General features: G+C 53.3%; 1 protein-coding gene across 1 annotated transcript in view; it reads left to right on the forward strand.

Annotated features, from left to right (window-relative positions):
- The first annotated feature begins 4,182 nt into the window (after positions 1 to 4,182).
- Positions 4,183 to 18,989, forward strand: part of CPAMD8 (C3 and PZP like alpha-2-macroglobulin domain containing 8) — a 99,327-nt gene continuing 84,520 nt past the window's right edge. The window contains exons 1-7 of the mRNA XM_060006707.1: positions 4,183 to 4,274; positions 7,794 to 7,945; positions 9,657 to 9,679; positions 14,747 to 14,912; positions 14,994 to 15,046; positions 18,472 to 18,489; positions 18,905 to 18,959. Of these exons, the coding sequence (XP_059862690.1) occupies positions 4,183 to 4,274; positions 7,794 to 7,945; positions 9,657 to 9,679; positions 14,747 to 14,912; positions 14,994 to 15,046; positions 18,472 to 18,489; positions 18,905 to 18,959 (559 nt within the window). The remainder of the gene's footprint in view (positions 4,275 to 7,793; positions 7,946 to 9,656; positions 9,680 to 14,746; positions 14,913 to 14,993; positions 15,047 to 18,471; positions 18,490 to 18,904; positions 18,960 to 18,989) is intronic.

Below are 18,989 nucleotides of genomic sequence, written 5' to 3' on the forward strand. Positions count from 1 at the left end.
CCCCAAGTGACAAACTGGCTGTTTCCTCCTGAGCAGCAAACATCATTCACCACAGCCACTCCTGCACATGGCATGCCCTGTTCCCCCTCTGGCTCTGGGGTCCTGGCCATGCCGTGTTCAGCTCCCACCTCCTGCCGGTGGTGGGGCTGCTCATCTGTCATCCCCTGCCACATCCTGACTGCCGGGTGCTCAGCGAGCCCAGGACCAGGCTGGCTCCCTGGAAGAACAAAATGCTTCTCACAGTTGAACTGTCTTCCTCGTCCTCCCACCCAGACTGCTATGCCATTCATCACTGGTGACCGAGGAGATATTTAGCAAACTCTTCCTGGGGGGTAAAAGCAGCCAGTTCTTCCCTGACATATTCTTGAAAATGACTATGTTCTTCACACCAACCACAGGGCTCATGGAAAAAAGGAGTCAGGACACCACACTCAAAAACTGTGTCAAGGGCTTCCCTGGTGGCGCAGTGGTTAAGAATCTGCCTGCCAGTGCAGGGGACACGGGTTCGAGCCCTGGTCTGGGAAAATCTCACATGCCGCGGAGGAGCTAAGCCCGTGAGCCACAACTACTGAAGCCTGTGCACCTACAGCCCGTGCTCTGCAACAAGAGAAGCCACCGCAATGAGAAGCCCGCGCACCGCAACGAAGTATAGCCCCCGCTTGCCACAACCAGAGAAAGCCCACACCCAGCAATGAAGACCCAATGTAGCCAAAAATAAATAAATAAAATAAGTAAATTAAAAAAAAACTGTGTCAGTAACACATTTTAAAAAGATAGGCTTTACTAAAAACTGATAGCACCGTTATACACATGTTAAACCCTAAGAATGACATGAATACTATAGCGCATGTGGCACTTGACCTTGGAAAAGACCTGAGGTTCATGTGTGGATGTGGTGTGGGAAGGTTGTAGCCTTCGTGTCTCTGAGAGGTACCAGGAGGAGGTTTGCTGAAATGAGATGCGACATGGTCATCCCAGACAGGGGAGGGCAGGGTGGCTCCTAGCAGCTCAGGGAGTGTAGATGTTGAGGGTGTGTGTGTGTGTGTGTGTGTGTGTGTGTGTGTGTGTGTGTGTGTGTGTGTGTGTGTGTGTGTGTGTGTGTGTGGCACGGGTTGTATATTCCCATGTGGCTCTGGTCAGTGGGGTGCTACTTCCTGCATTCACTCCGTGTTTCTTGCAGACCAAATCCTGCATAAGCAATACCACATTCCATCAAATTACGCTCAAATCCTTCCCTTATGTATCCATCATGTTGGAACAAATTTTTGTTTTCAAAACTAGTGTTAGAGCAGAATTGACTGTACTCCCCCCATGGCCAGTTTCAAGCTGCCAGCAGGAAGTCACTACATGGGAAGAGATGTGTATCATTACAGAGTCTTTTTACCATCAGATACAAAGGTCAGGGATACTCTCAAGAGCACAGAGAAGAGTATGATGTAGTGAAATAATGAGGAACTGATAACTTTTGCATACTTATTGTTTTTATTTTTAATATCATATACTAAATTGAAAGTTGGTGTAACAATTTCTAATAATGGCTCTGTTAACCAGGGACTCACACAAGTGCTGGAAATGTATCAAATGTGGGACTCTTCCCCAGTTCCCCACTGCAGCTCAGGGGACCAGGGAGGATGTCACATGTACTGTGACACTTCAAAGCAGGGGCCCGGCATCCGGCAGCAAATGGCGCTCCTGCCCCAGGGGAGACAGACAGGAAGTAGGTTCACTGGGATAATGAGATCATGGCCTCTACCGTACCGGGCACCATGGAGTGAGTTAAATTGGGTGATGAGAGCACGGTGGTGTTCTATTTGCCTCTTATTTACCCCATTAGGGAAGGAAGGATCCCTCATGCTAAACAGTACAAGATAGCCAAACACACAATACCCAACACTGAACGGGTGGGGTAGAGTGGTCTGTTAGTTACATATATTCACAACCCCGGGCGGGGTGGGGGGAAGACACAGCTGGCCATGCAGGACCACATGAGGGTTGCACTTAGGAGCGGGGTGGACGGCCAGAGGCTGTGGGAGGCAGGCTTCGTAGTAACAAGAGGGTGGGGTGCCCCTGCTTCCCTCGGGAGGACGTGATGGGCTTACTTGAATAACAAGAAGTGAGGGAATTCCCTGGTGGTCCAGTGGTTAGGACTGGTCGGGGAACAGATCTTGCAAGCCGTGGGGCTCAGCCAAAACCAAAAACCAAAAAACCAAGAAAATGAAATCTATTAGCTTAGGACTGGGTGGCGTGCAGCTGGTTTGACCGACAGGGGAACTAGCCAGGTGGGGTTCAGCCTCTCCTGCTGAGTGGGGGCAGACCTGGCGAGAGCAGGGAACTCAGGCTTTGGGGGACCTGAAATCTGAGGCTTTGTCTTACAGGTAGTCAGGCAAGAAGGGAGGGTAGAGCTAGTCCTGAAGGTAGAAGGGGGCCAGCCTTGGGATGCCAGGAGGAGGAGTAGCCCAGGCAGAGGGGCCAGCTGGCACCTCGGCTGGAGGAGGTGGTGGTGGTAGTGAGTCGGGATCCACGGAACCCTGGAGGCCTGTGTAGCCAGAGCTCAGCGGATGAGGGAGAAAACAGAGGGGCAGGAGGCTGGCCTCGCGAGACTGGAGAGTGGAGCCTGGTTTACGGAGGAGCAGGGGGAGGCGCGCAGGGGCTGGGCAGACGTGAATTATGAGGATTACGCTAGACCACCCTGCTTGGTGCCAGTGTGGCTGGGACTGGAGGCTGGCAACTCCTCCTGGTCTCTCAGCACTGCAGCTGCTCCCCAGTCCACTCCGGCCCCTGCACAGCCCCCTCCGCCATCTATGACAGCAGATCCTGTCTGTCCTGAAGTCCCCACTGCCTGCCCAGGGCTTGGTGCTCACTGGGTGGCCAGGGCTTGGCCAAAAGCCCTTGGAGAGGGTTGGTGGGAGAGGCTGCCTGGAGGACCCACGATGCCCGTAGGGCAGGGAGGGCGCAAGGGAGGTTTCTGGAAGAAGCAGGAGTTGGCCAGGCAAAGGAGGAGGGCAGAGGGGCAGAGTTTGAGCAAAGGCTGGCAGTGGGGATCGGCACAGGGTGGCACAGGGCATCTAGGAACTAGGATGAGGTGGGAGCCACCAGGGCAGCCTCAGGGCAGCCCGGTGTTTGGACTTGGCCTGGATAAATAGAGACCCGGGAGGATTTGGGGCAGGAGGGCCATGTGGTCAGCTCCGGAGTTTTAGAAGTAAGACCCTTGTCGCTGCAGGGGTCCTCACTAGAGGGACCACCTGGGACAGTAGGGGGGTAACTAGAGGAGGGACAGGACTTGGACATGACATAAAGAGTTGGTGCCCCCTTCCAGAGGGACCTACAACAGTGAGGCCATCACTGAGTAGGGCACACTGGGAGGGGCAGGAGGGGGCACCCAGCTCTCCGAGAGGGAAAGTGAGGCCCAGAGAGGGAGGGGCCTGGCCTAGGGGATTTGTGGATGGAGGAGGTGGGGAGAGGGAAGAAACGAGGAGCGGCAGTCAGGCGCCTGGGGGAAGCTGCGGGTCTGAAGTTTCATCCCTTGGCCAGCCTCCGTTTCCCCAAAGGGCTCAGCTCCTCCTGTGCGTGCACTGCACAGGTCGCCGGGTCCAGGCTGGGGCAGGTGGGGGCTGCCGACAAGGTGCGGGGTGAAGGCGGCGCGGAGACCGAGCGGCCCCTGCGTGGGAGGGGCGGGGCGGGGCCGGGCTGGTCCGCGGGGTGGGGGCGGCGGGGAGGCGGCCAGGCAGGGAGCTCGGAAGGGGGCGGTTCGGGGCGGGGGCGGGTCCGGAGAGGATGCGGGGCCGGGTTGTGGGGGGCGAAGAGTGGGATGGGTTGGGTCCGACGAAGGGGAAGGGAATGGGTCAGGTCTGGGGGTGCGTCCGGGCTGAGGGCGGGGCGGGTCCCAGGAGATATTGGGGGAGAGTCGGTTTTGGGGGGGGGGATGAGTCCCGGGAAGGGAGCGGGGGGAGGGGGCGGGACGAGGTCCGGAGAGTGGGCGGGGCGGGAGGCCGGGAGGGGGTGAGCGGGGCGGGTCCGGGTGGGGGCGGGCCCGGGGACAAGGCGGGTCCGGGGAGGGGGCTGGTCCCCCGCTGCCCCAGCCTAGCCGGGCGCGGAGTTGGGCGCATGGCGCCGGGCGCACTGCGCGGGGGCTGCGAACAAAGGGCCCCCTACCCGGGCGCGGCAGCCCCGCGGAGCCGGAAAATGTGGGTCGCCCTGCTCTGGCCGCTGCTCCGGCTCCTGCTGCTGCTGCTGTCGCCGCGGGACGGCGTGCGCGCTGCGCAGCCCCAGGCCCCGTGAGTAGCCCCGGGCGACGGAGGAGGCTGGCCGCCTTCTCGGGGTGGGGGTCGCGGGGTCTGGTTCAGAGACGCAGCGACCTGTCCAAGGCCACACAGCCTCCGGGCTGGGCGGGACCTAGAATCTTGACCCCCTAGACGCCACGAGTCGGACTGGGAAGAGGGTAGCCTGAGGCTTCAGAAGTGGCCCCGTGGGGGTACAAGGACTCCTCAGAGCTAAGGCGGCGAGGCCCTCCCCCCATCCCACCTCGCTCCCTTGGTGTGACCAGGGCTGTCTTCTTGGGTGGCGATTTCCAGTTGTCCGTGGCTTGAAGGTAAGAGGTGCGTGTCTTGGCTGAGAAATGGAAGGAGAGACCTGCCGTTCCGTTTTCCTTGGGAGGGCGTGTGGGGGGGCGGAGGAAGTGTTTATTTTGCTTCCACATTTTTCTTGAAGTTTGCTTACAGAGCTTCTGGTGAGTTGACACAGTGAGGAGGTGAATTAACTAGCTGCTAAGGAGAATTTCCCATGAGTTGGCTCCACAGGGACTATTCGCAGACCTGCCAAGTTTGGGTGAGCCCTGCGGGGTTGTGGGCTGGGAGGGGGCCTGCCTGCAGCTGCTCAGGCTCAGCCGTTTAGTGCAGACCGGCCTTTCTGAGCCTTGTTCAAGCAGCCCTGGTACAGGAGTTCCCAGAAAACAGGTCAGCAGTGAGACTAGGTGAGCGGAATCACCTCCCGTGCTGCTCCTTTGGATTACAAGTTTGAAAAGTAAGACACCATGCTGCAGTTGGAACCATGGGGTTTACCTCCCCTGGGCCTTGTGAAATTGGAGCCCAGCAAACTTTTGACCTGATGCTTTCAAAGCTGGCATCCCTCAGGATAGCAGTTTTCAGCCAAGGGGCGATTTTTGTCTCCCTGGGGTCATTCAGCAATGTCCGGAGGCATGTTTGGTGGTCACGTCTAGGGGGAGTCCATGCGGCTGGAATCTACTGGGTGGAGGCCCGGGATGCTGCAACACATCCTGCCATGCACAGGACAGTCCCCAGCACGAAGCATGACCCTGCCCTCCATGAGAGACCCCGCCTTATAAGGACCAAGTTCAGAGTCCCTGTGTTGCAGAGTTTTAAACAGTTCTCAGGAGTATTTGCCTCTGACTAAAGTTGCCCTGGGATCTTACCTACTGTTGAGTCAAATGGAACTCCCGTGCTGGGAGACACACAGTGACCAACCAGGGGTCCAGATTAGCCGACCTCTAAGCCAGAGCCATGGCGCATCAGCCCGAAGGGTCCCGTTTTAGGAATAGCCCCGGATACCCACTTCTATGATCCATCTGATTGTATTGTGAGGAATGCCTGATGCCAGAAAGCCCCATGGATTTGCACACTGTTATGAGACCAATACTGTCTACACTTTACCAAATACCACCCTTCCCAGGATGGGACCTTCCAAGACCAAAGGATGAGAAGCCAGTGTCAGCCCAGATGGCAGGGGTGTATCAGGTAGACAGTGATTGGCTGGCGAGCCCTCCAACAGCTGTAATTCCTGAGTCGCAGGGAAAGTTAATTTGGTTCCATCAGGTTCTCTGGGCCTTTGAGTGAAGACCCTAACTCAGATCTGGATAAGGGCTTTAGAAGTGCCCAAGGAAAGTGAACACGTGGGTTGTGTATTTCCCCCAGTACTCTTCCACACTCAGCAGGTGCTATGTGGGAGGCCCTGGGGGTCATCTGGGAGCTGGGCAGAAAGTTTCTGTCCTGAAGGTGGCCGTATTCCCGTGCTGCAGTGGGGCAGGACACACAGGAACCGAGGGTCATTGCCCGTGCAGGTCGGTGTTAGAGTTCAGATAGTACACATCACGTACGTGGGGGTGACTGTGTGCTCCAGACAGTACAGTTACGTACCCAGGATCATTGCGTGCTCTGTGCACCGCTGAGGCCAGACACTGCACAGGTGACCCCAGGGTCATTGCACCCTCTGGTCAGTGCTGGAGCTGGATGGTGCACATCACACATGAAGCAAAGGTCTTCCCATGCTTGAGGCAGTACATGTCTGTCCCAGTGTCACTGAATGCTGTATTTGATCCTGGAGTGGGACAGAACATATAGGACGCAGGGTCAGTACACATTGTGGTCAGTTCTGGATCTGGACAGAACATCCATGAAACCCAGGGTCATTGCAGGCTCCGGCTGGTGCAGTTACATACCCAGGATCAATGTATGCTCTGTGCATGGCCAAGGCCTCACACTGCACAGAGGAGCCCTGTCATTGCAGGCGCTTGTCGGTGCTGGAGTCAGAACATCGGACCCCAGGGTTACCGGGTCCAGCCACTGCTGGGCAGTGCACCTACGAAACTAAGGTCTTTGCACACTCTTATCAGTGCTGGAGTGATATAGTACATGGCATATCTCGAAGGTCCTCTTCGTGTATGATGTGTGGTAAGGGTCTAAATTCATCTCTTTGTGTGTGGACCTGGGGTTGTCCCAGAGAGGATGTTGAGAAATAAAAAAACCTCTCCTGATCTCAGTGTTTGCCCAGTGTTTTCCCTCTCTCCTGTTTCCTTCTGATGCCTGTAGTTCTGCACCGTTGGAATCGTGCTGCCTTTGCTGCCAGGCTCCTGGCACTTGCCATTGCACTGTGAGTGGGTCACGTGGTTACGGATGAGCCTTTGTGATCTTCTACCTAAGGCTGCAAAATAACGGGGAAGCAGGAGCTTAGGTGGGGAGGACCTAGGCCTCCAGGTCCGGTGCCATAAGGGGACCCCAGGGCCCTCTCCTGCCTAGGCTGTGTGATCTGGTGCACGTTCCTCCTCCTTCTGCAAGGTCAGCCTTCCCGTCTGGAAAACAGGATAATAACACCTCTCTTCCAGAAATGTCTTCCCAGTCAAGCTGAGTCTTTTGAGAAAGAAAGAGCTGTTTTGACTCCATTGTTCACAGTGCTTTTCCTGTTTCAGGCCATTTAGTTTGTCTTTAGGGTCTTATTCTTAAAATTAATGCTGCAGGTAGTTCCTTGCTTCTTTCCACTGGGGTCCAGAATCTGGCTGCCTGGGTTTGTAGCCTAATCTCTCACTGACTCGGGCACGTGAATTGGCTTCTCTGGGGCTTAATTTCTGACTCTGTAAATGGGAGATGTTAGCACGTCTCACGGGTGGCTTTGAGGATGAAGTGGGATCCTACCAGTAACTCAGTCTACAGGGGAGAGTATTTTAGTTTGTGGGTGTGGCATGTGCAAAGGTCCTGTGGCAGAAGGAGCTGCGAAAAAAGTCCAGAGGCCATAATGCCGAGATCGAAGGGGGTGTGGTTCCAGGTAGATCCAGAGAAGCCAGATTCTTGCTTACTCGGGGCGAGGGGAGGAATTCAGAGGTGAACAAGCCTCAAGGAGCTCACAGGTTGGTAGGGGACACGGACACATAAAGTGACAGTGCCATTGGAGTGTGGTCAGGCATAGGTGGGAGTCCACCTAGGGTGCACCCTGATTCAGCCAGGTGACAGTGAGGCTAGGGATGGGTCAGAACCTTTGGCCTTCACTGCGGTTCTCCTCTTCTGCAGGGGCTATTTGATCGCTGCACCCTCCGTCTTCCGCTCAGGAGTGGAGGAAGTCATCAGTGTGACCATCTTTAACTCCCCGAGGGAAGTCATGGTCCAGGCTCAGCTGGTGGCCCAGGGCGAGGCGGTGGCGCAGAGCCAGGGAGCCATCCTGGGTAGGTCCCTGGGGTGCCTGACCAGGCCTTCCCCTCCCTTTGCAAAGTGGTCTTTAGGGCTCAGGCAGTATCGGCATTGCTTTGCTTCCTTCCCACCTCACCTCCAGAACCCTGGCAGGAGTAGGAGGACAGGTTGCATTCTCCTCACTTTACAGATGGAGAGAGTAAGGCCCAGCAGGGGAAGCCACCTGCCCAGTCTGGGAAATCAGAGTTCCTTGTTCCTCAGCAGCTCAGGTTCAGTGGGTGCAGATCTGGATAGATTTGGGCACCCTTTTCGTGCCAGTTTTGGCTAGACGTGGGAAGGGGGCCCAGAGGGAATCTTGTGACCTTTTCAGATCCTTTGTTGAGCTTCTAACACCCCTGTGGTGTTAGACCCGGAGCTGGGCTCACAGCCAGCCTGCCACTGAGTTGAGCTCAGGCCCTCAGCCAGCCTCTCCCTGGCTCTCCTTCGTAAACTGCAGACAACAGCAGCGTTGGCCTCTTGGACAAAGTGTGGAGACCAGGCCCTGCCTTAGGGCCTGTAGTCCAGCAGGCAGGTAACTCATTCATCATGCAGGGTGTGGTGTGGCCACAGGAGACACCGAGAGATGATGTCAGGTCTCCCAAGGCCAACAAGGCAGCCTCTGTCCCCTGGGAGAGGGAGACTTGGGTAGGCAGGAGAAGTGCAGGCAGTCCCGACTCCACTGGCCAGTCCTGAAACCCAAATCAGGTTGGCTTCAGCAACAGAGAGTTTATGGGCGCTTATAACTGGAAAAGTCCCCTGGCATCACTGGCCCAGTCTCCCAGCTCCACTTCTGGATGTGCCTGTGTCTCTCCAAAGCAGGGAGGGACTGGCAGTTACAGGACCTTTGGGCAAAGTCCCAGGATTAACTCTGATTGGCTCATGTTGGGTCATGTGCTCAATCCTGAGCCAATCTCTGTGACCAGAGGGAAGGCCTATGCTGATTGGCCCATGTGGGTCATGTGCTCAACTCTGAACCAAGTCCTGTGACCAGGTGGACGGCCCATGCTGATTGGCCCATTTTAGGACATGTGCTCAACTCTGAACCAATCACTGTGTCTAGGAGGAAGGCCTATGTAGATCTGCACAGAGCCCCAGGGAAGATGGGCAGAACCCACTAAACCTTAAGAATTAGGAGTTGGGTAGGTGGGTTCCTCCAAGAAAATCAGCAGGAAATGGGGGAAATGGACACTGGGAGGCAGAAACAGTAGATGCCTAATTAAGTCCTGGAAGCCAAAGAGCCTGGAGAAGTGTCAGATGACAGATGACTCAGTTTGGGTGGAAGAGAGAGGTAGATGGAAGACTAGTTAGATCCATTGGAGTGAGGTCCACTGGGGACCTCAGGCTCCTCTTCTTTCTCTCCACCTTTCTCCTTGTTCCTCTCCCGTGGAGTTTTCTCTTTGCTCCCCTCACAGCTTACCTTGGGCAGGGGCCAGGGGTGAAGTGAATAAAGTATGCAGGCTGGCCAGCCTTCCCCTGAATAGCTTGGCTTTGTCCATGTCCTCCGGTCTTCAGTACTCTCCAGCTTGGAGGAAACCTCTCACTTCCGCCCATCCCAGCCCAGGCCAGACCAGCATGACCCAGGGTGTGTGTTTGTCCACAGAAAATCCCTCTGGGTTGAGAAAGCCCCTGTTTGTAAGGCTGCAGCTCAAGGAGGCAGACAAACACAGCTCCTGATTTAACCGTTTTCATTTTATTTTCATTTTTTAGATAAAGGGACGATCAAACTCAAGGTAAGCTATGAATTTTTAAAATCAGAAACCCTACTTTGGAAATAAAGAATTGAACTGGAATGGAACAAGAGAAGTTGCATGTGTTGTGAAAAGAATCATTAATGGTGATGTTAAAAAAAAAAAAAGAATAATGAAGGAAAAAACAGTTTACAAAAGGAGAAAGCTCAAAGCTCACCCATAATCCCATCCCTCATACTTTTCACTTTTTCATGTTTCCCATAAATCCTTGTCCACATAAAGACATTTTCTTTCATAGTTGCAGTTAAAGGGTATATTGTGGTCTGTCATGCCCTTTTCTCTTCACACGTTGCGTAAACATACTTCCGTGTTTCCAAGTCTCTATAATTGCATCCTATTGTAAATAACATCCCACTGCATCTCTTTCATATACTAATTTACTAACACCTCCCCCTCACACACACATCGCTTGTACATAGTTAGATTTCTTTCTTGTTTTCAGGGTTTTGATAATGTAATCCAAAAGTTGAGAGCATCTTTGTGCGTAAAGCTGTTAACGTACTGGATGCCTGCCTTCGACTGAACACCCTGAAAGAAGAACTACCAAATTAGGATCCAAGGCTCTTGCTGTGTCCTGTTTTGTCTTGGAAGACACAGCAGTGCACGTGCATGGTACCACCAGCTATACGTTAGAGACCAAATTGCCCTCAGCCTTGTTGGCATTGAATATTATTATTTTAAAATTATTTTACATACCAAACTACAGGTAGGTCATTCTCTGACATGGGTTTTTTAACTGGAGTCCTTGGATTTCAAGGCAGTCGTAAGCCCTGAAATTGTCGGCTTTTTCTGGGTTAGCTAGTCCTTAACGCTTACCAGATGCTCAAAGGAGTCCCTGAAAGGATGGGCTAAGTAGAGAATCGTTCCAAATTGTAATGTGCTCTCTCCCAGTGATTAGAATGAAGTCCGGGGCGGTTCCTCTTCCATGGGATGGGATGCATCATTAGTGTCTCATTGCTGTGGGGCAGTGGTCTTCCTGCCCTCTTGTCAATGTTAGAATTCTTTCTCTAGAGTTCTCTCCCGGGGGTGAGGTTGGCAGGGTCTGGAGACAGTTCTGGTTGTCGCAGCCTGGGGGGCAGGGATGGAGGCTGCTACTGGCTTCTAGTGGGTAGAGACCGAGGACGCTGCTCAAGTCCTATAATACACAGGACAGCCCCTCCGCGGAGAATGAGCCAGCCCCAGATGTCAGCATTTGGAAAACCCTGGATCAATAGGCTAGAGCCGCCCTTGCCGGCTTCCTGTGAGCAGATCTGCTTTCTTGTGAATCAGAATGCAGGGCTGCCCTGTCCACTGACAGATGAACTACTTAGGAAAAAAGAAAGCCTCGTGTATTTTATTTAGAGAAGTACTTTTACTAAAGCATATTAATTACCAGAAAGAAAAAAAAAGAAAGAAAGAAACCAGGGCTGCCCCAGCGGGGTTAAGATTATGCTGTGTCCCTAGCCACCGCACATAAGAAGGCACTCTTCACAGGCTAATGCTGTGGATTTGTATAAGAAACCAGTAAAGGGCCATATAACTTTGGGAGAAGGGCCGGGGATCCCTGGACTGGAGACTTTCAAAAGGGTCTTGGGATCCTTAGCATTTAGAAGAGCTCTGGGTGAGCCTTTCTCAACTTGGGGGGTGGGGAAGGATGCTCCCCTCCCCCGCCGGGGGACAATGGCAGTGTCTGGAGATATTTCTGGTTATGGTAGCTGGGGGTGAGGGTGCTACTGCCATCTAGTGGGTGGAGGCCAGGGATGCTGCTCAACACCCTACAGGGACAGGACGCCCCCGTCCCCGTCACCGCAGAGGATGATTCAGCCCTAAACGTCAGTAGTGCCGAGGTTGAGTTAAGAAACTCTGCTCTGTGGAACCATGGTGTGGGCCTCAGACAAAAAAGAAGCTGCTCTTGTGGGTGTAGGACTCCCCTGCCCATTACCCCACCCACTCCCCAGACGTGCCTGCCTTGGGGACCTGAGTGCTTCCGGGTACAGGGTTTGGAAACCCGTGTTGTGGGGACCTAGTGTTGCCACTGACTGCCCCGGGCAGGCTCTACCCCGTCTGTGTCTCGCCTCGTCCTTCTCATCTGTGCAGCAGCGAGGATGCGGGTAAGAGGCCCTTGATGGAACTTTCAAGAAAGCATACCTAAAACCTCGTGATATTTGTTTTATTCCGATTTTTTAGACTTAACCCGTGCATCTGTGTAACAAATGCCTTAAGCATCTATTCAGTTTCAAGCAGGAAGTTGGCCACATTCCCTGCTCTCAACCACCAGCCTTATTGGTGATGGGCAAAGGGGTGGGTCAGATAGTAACCCCCCAATTACATAAACATGATCACCTCAGAGAGTAGCAAGTGTCCTATTTTAGGACACTAAATGTTAATCAGATTCTAACATTTTATTTTAAAATGTGTCAGAGAAAGAGAATGCTGAGGAGTGGGGGGGTAGAGTCCCATTTTATATGGCAGCAGGGTCCCTCTGAGCTGAAACCAGGAGGAACCGACATGCAGGAATCTGGGGACAGGGCATTCCAGGCAGAGGGAACCACCGGTGCAAAAGCCCTGGGGCAGGAAAGAGGCCAAAAGAGGCAGCCAGTGGCCTGGAGTGGAGCCAGCCAGGAGCTCCCATGAATAGTGGGAGGGAGATTTCCAATCTGTGGAATCAGCCTTCACCTGAATCCCTCTGCTTCGGATGGTTTCCATTTAGGAGTGGAATCGTGATACCTGTCGCCACCAACCATGGGTGTCTACTGTGTGCCATGCCTTTAAGTCCCGATCACCCATCTGCACAACAATGTGTCGGAAACTCAGGGTCTAGTGAGTCTGGTGGCTTCTCTCTCGGGTATGTTTGGTGGATGCCTACGGAGTCCGGTAATCTGGGACCCCACCCAGAGCCCCAGGGGCCTCTCCTGCCTGGAGGGGCGGGGAGCTGGGCATTCATCAGGGCGGTGGATCGGCCTGCCGTAGGACTGGCCCCTCCACGCAGCCTTCCCCAGAGGACAGCCAGCCTCTTTCTTTAGCTGGGCCCCAAGCCCCCCACCTTTGTACTCAGCTGCCAGCTACACCAACTTTGCCTGGCCGCCTCCCTTGCTTGGATCTCGGCCCCCCCGAGTCCTTGGCTGTCACTGATGCTAAAGGAGCAAATGTGGATCACTGAGGTCAGGGGTGGGGATGGGGGTCAGCTCAGTCCAGAACCTTCCGGCAAGACCTTTGAGGGCTGGCAGGTGCAGGACCAGGTAGGAACGCCACTTTGAGCTGAGACTTGATTGGAAACGGCAGCTCTGCAGCTTTCAAGACCCGGGACGGGTCACTTCATGTCCCCAAAGGTCACATCTGATCCTTTCTGTTCTCAGGGGCAGCTTCTTGGTCCCAGCACCCACGACACCCCGCTGGCACACAGCCCCCCCCCCCACTCCCGCCAGCTACTTCCTACCTGTCCATGCCTGCTCCCCTGGGTGGCCTGGGTTTTCTTCCTCCTTGCATGGAGGTCTTTGGCTGGTGTTGAGTGGTTTCCAGAAACAAAGGCAGGTAAAGATTTGGGGGTCAAGGTAAGGGGATTATCCTCAAGTTCGTCCTAAAGGTTCTCAAGGTTAACTGCAGTTAGGAGGGACCCCAGAGTCCTGAGACGCCCCATCCCGAGGGTGGCAGGTGGGCAGGCAGGTAGGCAGGCAGGGTCCCTCTGATGCTGTTCAGAGCAGACAAGAGAGGCAGCCAGAGACAGGTGCTGGAAGGATGGAGAAGGTCCTGGCATGCCCCGACCTCATCCATAAAATGGGCACACTGATGTGAGGACCGGTCAGATAATTCACCAGGATACTTAGCATGGTTGATTGCTGTGATGGTGACGAGGACTTTTTCACCCCTTGAGCAATCACACAGGTGGATGCTGACAAACAACTGGGAGAAGAACACCCCCGCATTTGGATGGTCTTAGGAACAGGTGGTGCTGTAGCTCCCAGTGTGAACTGATGACCACGTAATGTCCACCCGCCAGGCACCCAGGGATGGCCACGAGCATCGCATTCATGGCACATGGTCACATCCAGAATTGTGACTTTTGTTTGCTTTAGTCACAAAAGGAGTTTCTGTAGGTTATGACTCACGTGCATGGGTATTCTGCTCATCACTTAAAAAGGAAAAAATGAGGGAATTATGTAGGGTAGTTTCCATTCCCTAAATGTTGGAAATTTTGCCCTAGAAGAATTTGAACTCCACGGTGAATCCTTAAGACTGCAGTGGGTATTATTATTTTTTTTAATCCATCTAGGTGGCCAAAAAAACCCTCTTTTTTTACCACTTTCACCATTTTAAAGTGGACAGTTCAGTGGCATTTAGAACATTCACACTATTGTGCAACCACCACCCCTGTCTAGTTCCAGAACATTTTCATTACCCAGGAAGGAAAGCCCATCCCCGTTAGCTGTCGTTCCCCATTCCCCATCTCCCTCCAGCTCCTGGTACCCAATAATCTGCTTTCTGTGTCTATGGAGTTGCCTGTTGTGGACATTTCATATAAATGGGATTGTATAATGTGTGTGCAGTGTTTACAGTGAGACAAAGCACAGAGGCACATGCACTCTATACATATATGAAATATGAAAATATACATATGCATACATGTATTCATATGTATGTATGTATATGAAGGGACTAGGGTCTCCGTACCTCCCAGCTTACCAGCTATGACTGCATTTGGGTAAGATGGGAGATAATTCTTGTAGCTCTACAGGGATGAGAATATCTTTGCAAGCTTGCAGTGTCAGGAGAGGAGAAGGCTCTGTCTTGTCAAGCTACACCAGTGTTTCTCGTTCTCAGCGCTGCTGACAGCCGTCTTGTGCATCACAGGGTCTTGAACAGCATCCCTGGCCTCCACCCACCAGATGCCCAGTAGCGCCTGCTCCCCGGAGCTGTGACACCCCAAAATCTCCTGAAACTGTTGAGTGTCCCCTGGGTGCACAATTGCCCCCGGGTGTGCTCCCCTGCCCTAGACCTCCATGCTGCTTTCACAATACCTGGGTACCTTCCAGGGTGACACCCCCTGCCCAAAGCTCTGTGCTCCGCCTGCAGGTGCCCACGGGCCTCTGGGGCCAGGCCCTCCTGAAGGTGTGGGGCCGTGGTTGGTGGGCAGAGGAGGGCCCCTTCTTCCACAACCAGACTTCAGTGACTGTGGACAGCCGGGGAGCCTCCGTGTTCATCCAGACCGACAAGCCGGTGTACAGGCCCCAACACCGAGGTGGGTGGCCGGTGCGCGCCGGTTGGGGGGGAGGGCCAGCCATGGCCTGGAGCTGCCACACGCCTATGTCCTTTCTTCCAGTGCTCATCAGCATCTTCACTGTCACTCCAGACCTGAGGCCCGTCAGCGAGAAGGTGAGATTGGCTTCTGAAACCGTGGGCCCGGAACATACCCACCTGGGTTCGGCCTGGCCAGGGCCACCATCCACAACTGGCCTTTCCCCCGCCTCTTCCAATTTCTACCTCCATTCTCGGTTTCTTCCCGGGGCTCCACGTCCCTTGGGGGACCCAGGGGAAGTTCTATGTGACAAGAGGGCTTGTGGGCATGCTTCCTCCACAAGGGGCACCAGTGGTCCCCGCAGTGGCCAGTACCCCTCTGTGCGGGGTCGGGGCCGTGGCCCATCATTTAAAATCTTAATAGCCCTGCATTTATTTAACGTTTATTAGAAACAAAATATAATTGCCACTTAAAACCCACCGTTTCTCCTTCAAAGTAAATACACTCACATAAAAAAGACATTGATTTTCTCTTAATTTTTATTTGGAAATAACTTCAAATGTACAGAAAAGTTGGAAGAAAGTCACAGAGAACTTCCCATAGGCCCTTCATGGAGCCCAGGGGTGGGCAAACTTCCTGTAAAGGGCCAGGTAGTAAGTATGTTCGGGTCTGCCAGTCAGAGGGATTCTGTCACAACTTGAATGGACTCAGCTACAGACAGCACGTGAATGAATGGGTGTGCCTGGGTGCCAATAAAGCTTTATTTACACAAACAGCCAGAGGGACGGATTTAGCCCAAGGGTCATAGTTGGCCAAGCTCTGATCAGGAACAGAGGTTCTCAAACTGGAGTGTGCAGCAGAACCACCTGGAGGGCTTGTTCACATACAAGTTATTGGGCCCTCGCCAGAATTTCTTTTTTTTTTTTGTGATACGCGGGCCTCTCACTGTTGTGGCCTCTCCCGTTGCGGAGCACAGGCTCCGGACGCGCAGGCTCAGCGGCCACGGCTCACGGGCCCAGCCGCTCTGCGGCATGTGGGATCTTCCCGGACAGGGGCACGAACCCGTGTCGCCTGCATCGGCAGGCAGACTCTCAACCACTGCGCCACCAGGGAAGCCCTCCCCAGAATTTTTGATTCAGCAGCTTCCTGGATGGGCCCCAAGGATCTGTATTTCTAACAAGTTCCTGGTTTCTGCTACTGCTCTGGGGAACCCACTTTGAGAACCACGTATCTAGATTCACCAATTACAAAACATTTTATTATATTTATGTGCTTTCAGTGTGTGTATATACATATATGTACATATACATGTATTGTATATATGTATATGTACACACATAGTTTTAAAATTATTTTAATGATAAATCATTTGAGAATAATTTGCAGATATCACATCTCTTTGTCCCCGAACACCTCCTGTATCCTTTAAGAACAAGAACATTCTTTCATACAACTAAAGTACAATCATTACATTTAGGAATTTTGACAATAATATTATCTAATACAGAGTCCATATTGTTCCAATAATGTCCTTTATAGCATGTTTCTTTGCTGGTCCAGGACCTAGTCTCTGACGACGTGTCGAATTTAGTCGTCATGTCTCTCGCATCCTTTACTCTGAATCAGCTCCTCAGCCTTTGCCTGTGTTTCACGGCGTTGACATTTTTGGAGACTCCAGGCAGTTGTTTTGAATGGTGTTCCCCAGTGGGCTGGTCTGCTGGCTTGTTCTCTGCGATCAGGTTCAAGTTGTGCGTCATGGGGGAGGAGCCACAGGAGCCGTGCTGGTCCTCTCGTGTGTCGTATCCTGAGGTACCTGACGGTAGTTCAGATAGAGTCTGCCTGGTTTCTCCCTGCAAAAGTCACTGTTTCCCCTTTGTAATCAGTAAGTCATCTGTGGGGGACACTTGAGACTGTGTGGACACCCTGTTGCCAGTCACCATGATCACCCGCTAGTTCTAGCCTCCACAGATGAGTTCAGAATTACATGAATCAAAACTTGCCATGATGCTTGCAAAGTGGTGATTTTTCCAACTCTGTTGCTTCTTCTGTATTTATTAGTTGGCATTCTGCTGCAAAGAGGCGCTTTCAGAAGGAAAGAGATCGTAAAGGAAGAGATTTAAGCAAACTGTACATATCCAGAGCAAAGATGGGAACGCAGTCTGGGGTGACTCCAGTTGAGGGATCCCCGAGGGGTCACGTGTATGGTGGTTACTGCATGCCAGGTGCCGTTCTAACACTTGGGGCACATGATTGAGCAGAGCGGACCCAGACCCCACCCCAGGGGGCTGGAAAATAATCCTGCAAAGTTCCCCAGTGGGCCCCAGCCTAGAAGCACAGTTCCATCGGGTGCACGCAGCTTTTTCTTAACTTTCACCAGCCCGAGTTTCCACATTACTTTTTTCATTGGATCTTTGAATGCACTTGCCCACGTTTTTGACACAGCCTTGCAGACTCACCTCAGTGCCTGAGGTCCTTCTGCCAAAGGAAGGCTTCATACCCAACTGCCCCCTCCTGGTGGACATTTGCTTGTTTCCAGGTTTTGGTCATTGTCAGAAATGCTGCCACAATTGTTTTTATGCTCAAACCTTCTTTTTCACTGGTGTGTCCTTCCTTAGGCTCAGTTGGACCCCAGGAGTGGGATACTGAGGTCCACAGCCAGGGAGGTTTTGAAGGTCCCAAACGTGTATGTTTCTGAGCGGATGGTACTGAGTCCCTGTGCCCAGTTGTTTTAGGGGATCGTCTGCCCACAGCCTTCCCCGGAGAGGGGGCAAGTTGTGCAAGCAGTTGACCTTCACCAGAGTCAGTGTTGACTGTTCAGTGTGACGTTGATGGAGCTAGAAGCCAGGCTCCAGGCAGGTGCTGGGGGTTCAGGGATGAAAGCGTGCATTCCAGACCTTCAAGGAACCTGGCATGATCCCTTGAAAAAACAACCCAGCTGCAACATGGGAGGGCTGCCTGGAGGAGCTGTCCTTGGTTGGGGCGTGTGGGAGTCTGGAGAGGAGGGCAGGGCTGTGATGGGGAGCCAGGAACACAGAGGTCCCGGATGGGGCTCGGCCACCCTCATTGCCAGTGGCCACTGTATGAGTTTGCTCAATGATTTAAAGGGCAGAAATGTATTCTTTCCCAGTTCTGGAGGCCAGAAGTCTAAGATCAAGGTGGGGGCAGAATTGGTTCCTTCCAGGGACCGTGAAGGAGGGATTTGTTCCGGGCCTCCCTCCTTGGCTTGTAGCTGGCCGTCTTCTCTCTGTGTCTTCATATTGTCTTCCCTCTATGTGCATCTGTGTCCAAATTTCCCCTTCTTATGACACCAGTCCTATTGGACTGGGACCTATGCTAGGGACCTTATTTTAACTAATCACCACTATCAAGACCCGTCTCCAAATAGTCACATTCTGAGACCCTGAGCGTGAGGACATCAACGTGTGAATTTTGGGAGGAGGGGGACACCATTAAACCCATTACAGAACCTGTGCCTGTCCCAAGGGATGAACACTTAGCATGCACGGAGGGCTCGGGTCTTATGGGAGGGTTTGCTCACTGCCTCTGTCTGTCTCTGTTGCAGCTGGAAGCTTATGTCCTGGTGAGTGGCCTGCCCCTCTGCAGCTGGCTCAGAGACAGTTAGCCCGCTCTCTGCAAGACCTGGTCTGTTTTTGCCTAACACCCACCCTCTGGGTTGATCCCTGCCTGCCTCGGCACCCCATAGACTGGGACCTGGTCCATCCCGATCCCTGGGTCCACCCTGGAATAAGCTGAGTGTGTGTCTGTCCATCTCTTTGTAGATTTGCATGCAGCTCCCTAAATGAGGAGGCAGGCCAGCCCTTTCCGCCACCTTGTCCTCAGACAAGTCCCTTCTATGCCCCGAGCTTCTGTTTGCCCCGAGCTCTCTGTTTGCCCCGAGCTCTCTGTTCTGCCTAGAGGGCAGGCTTGGAAGGTCCACATGCACACCGGGCACGCACAGGCTGCCTTGAGTTTACTGCGCATCCGTCCCCCTGCAGGACCCCCGGGGCTCACGGATGATGGAGTGGAGACACTTGCAGCCCTTATGCTGCGGTAAGCCTCTCTTCTCATCCTCTCTCCTAA

The sequence above is a fragment of the Delphinus delphis genome, chromosome 3, assembly GCF_949987515.2.
Source record: "Delphinus delphis chromosome 3, mDelDel1.2, whole genome shotgun sequence".
NCBI classification, from domain to species: Eukaryota; Metazoa; Chordata; class Mammalia; order Artiodactyla; family Delphinidae; genus Delphinus; species Delphinus delphis.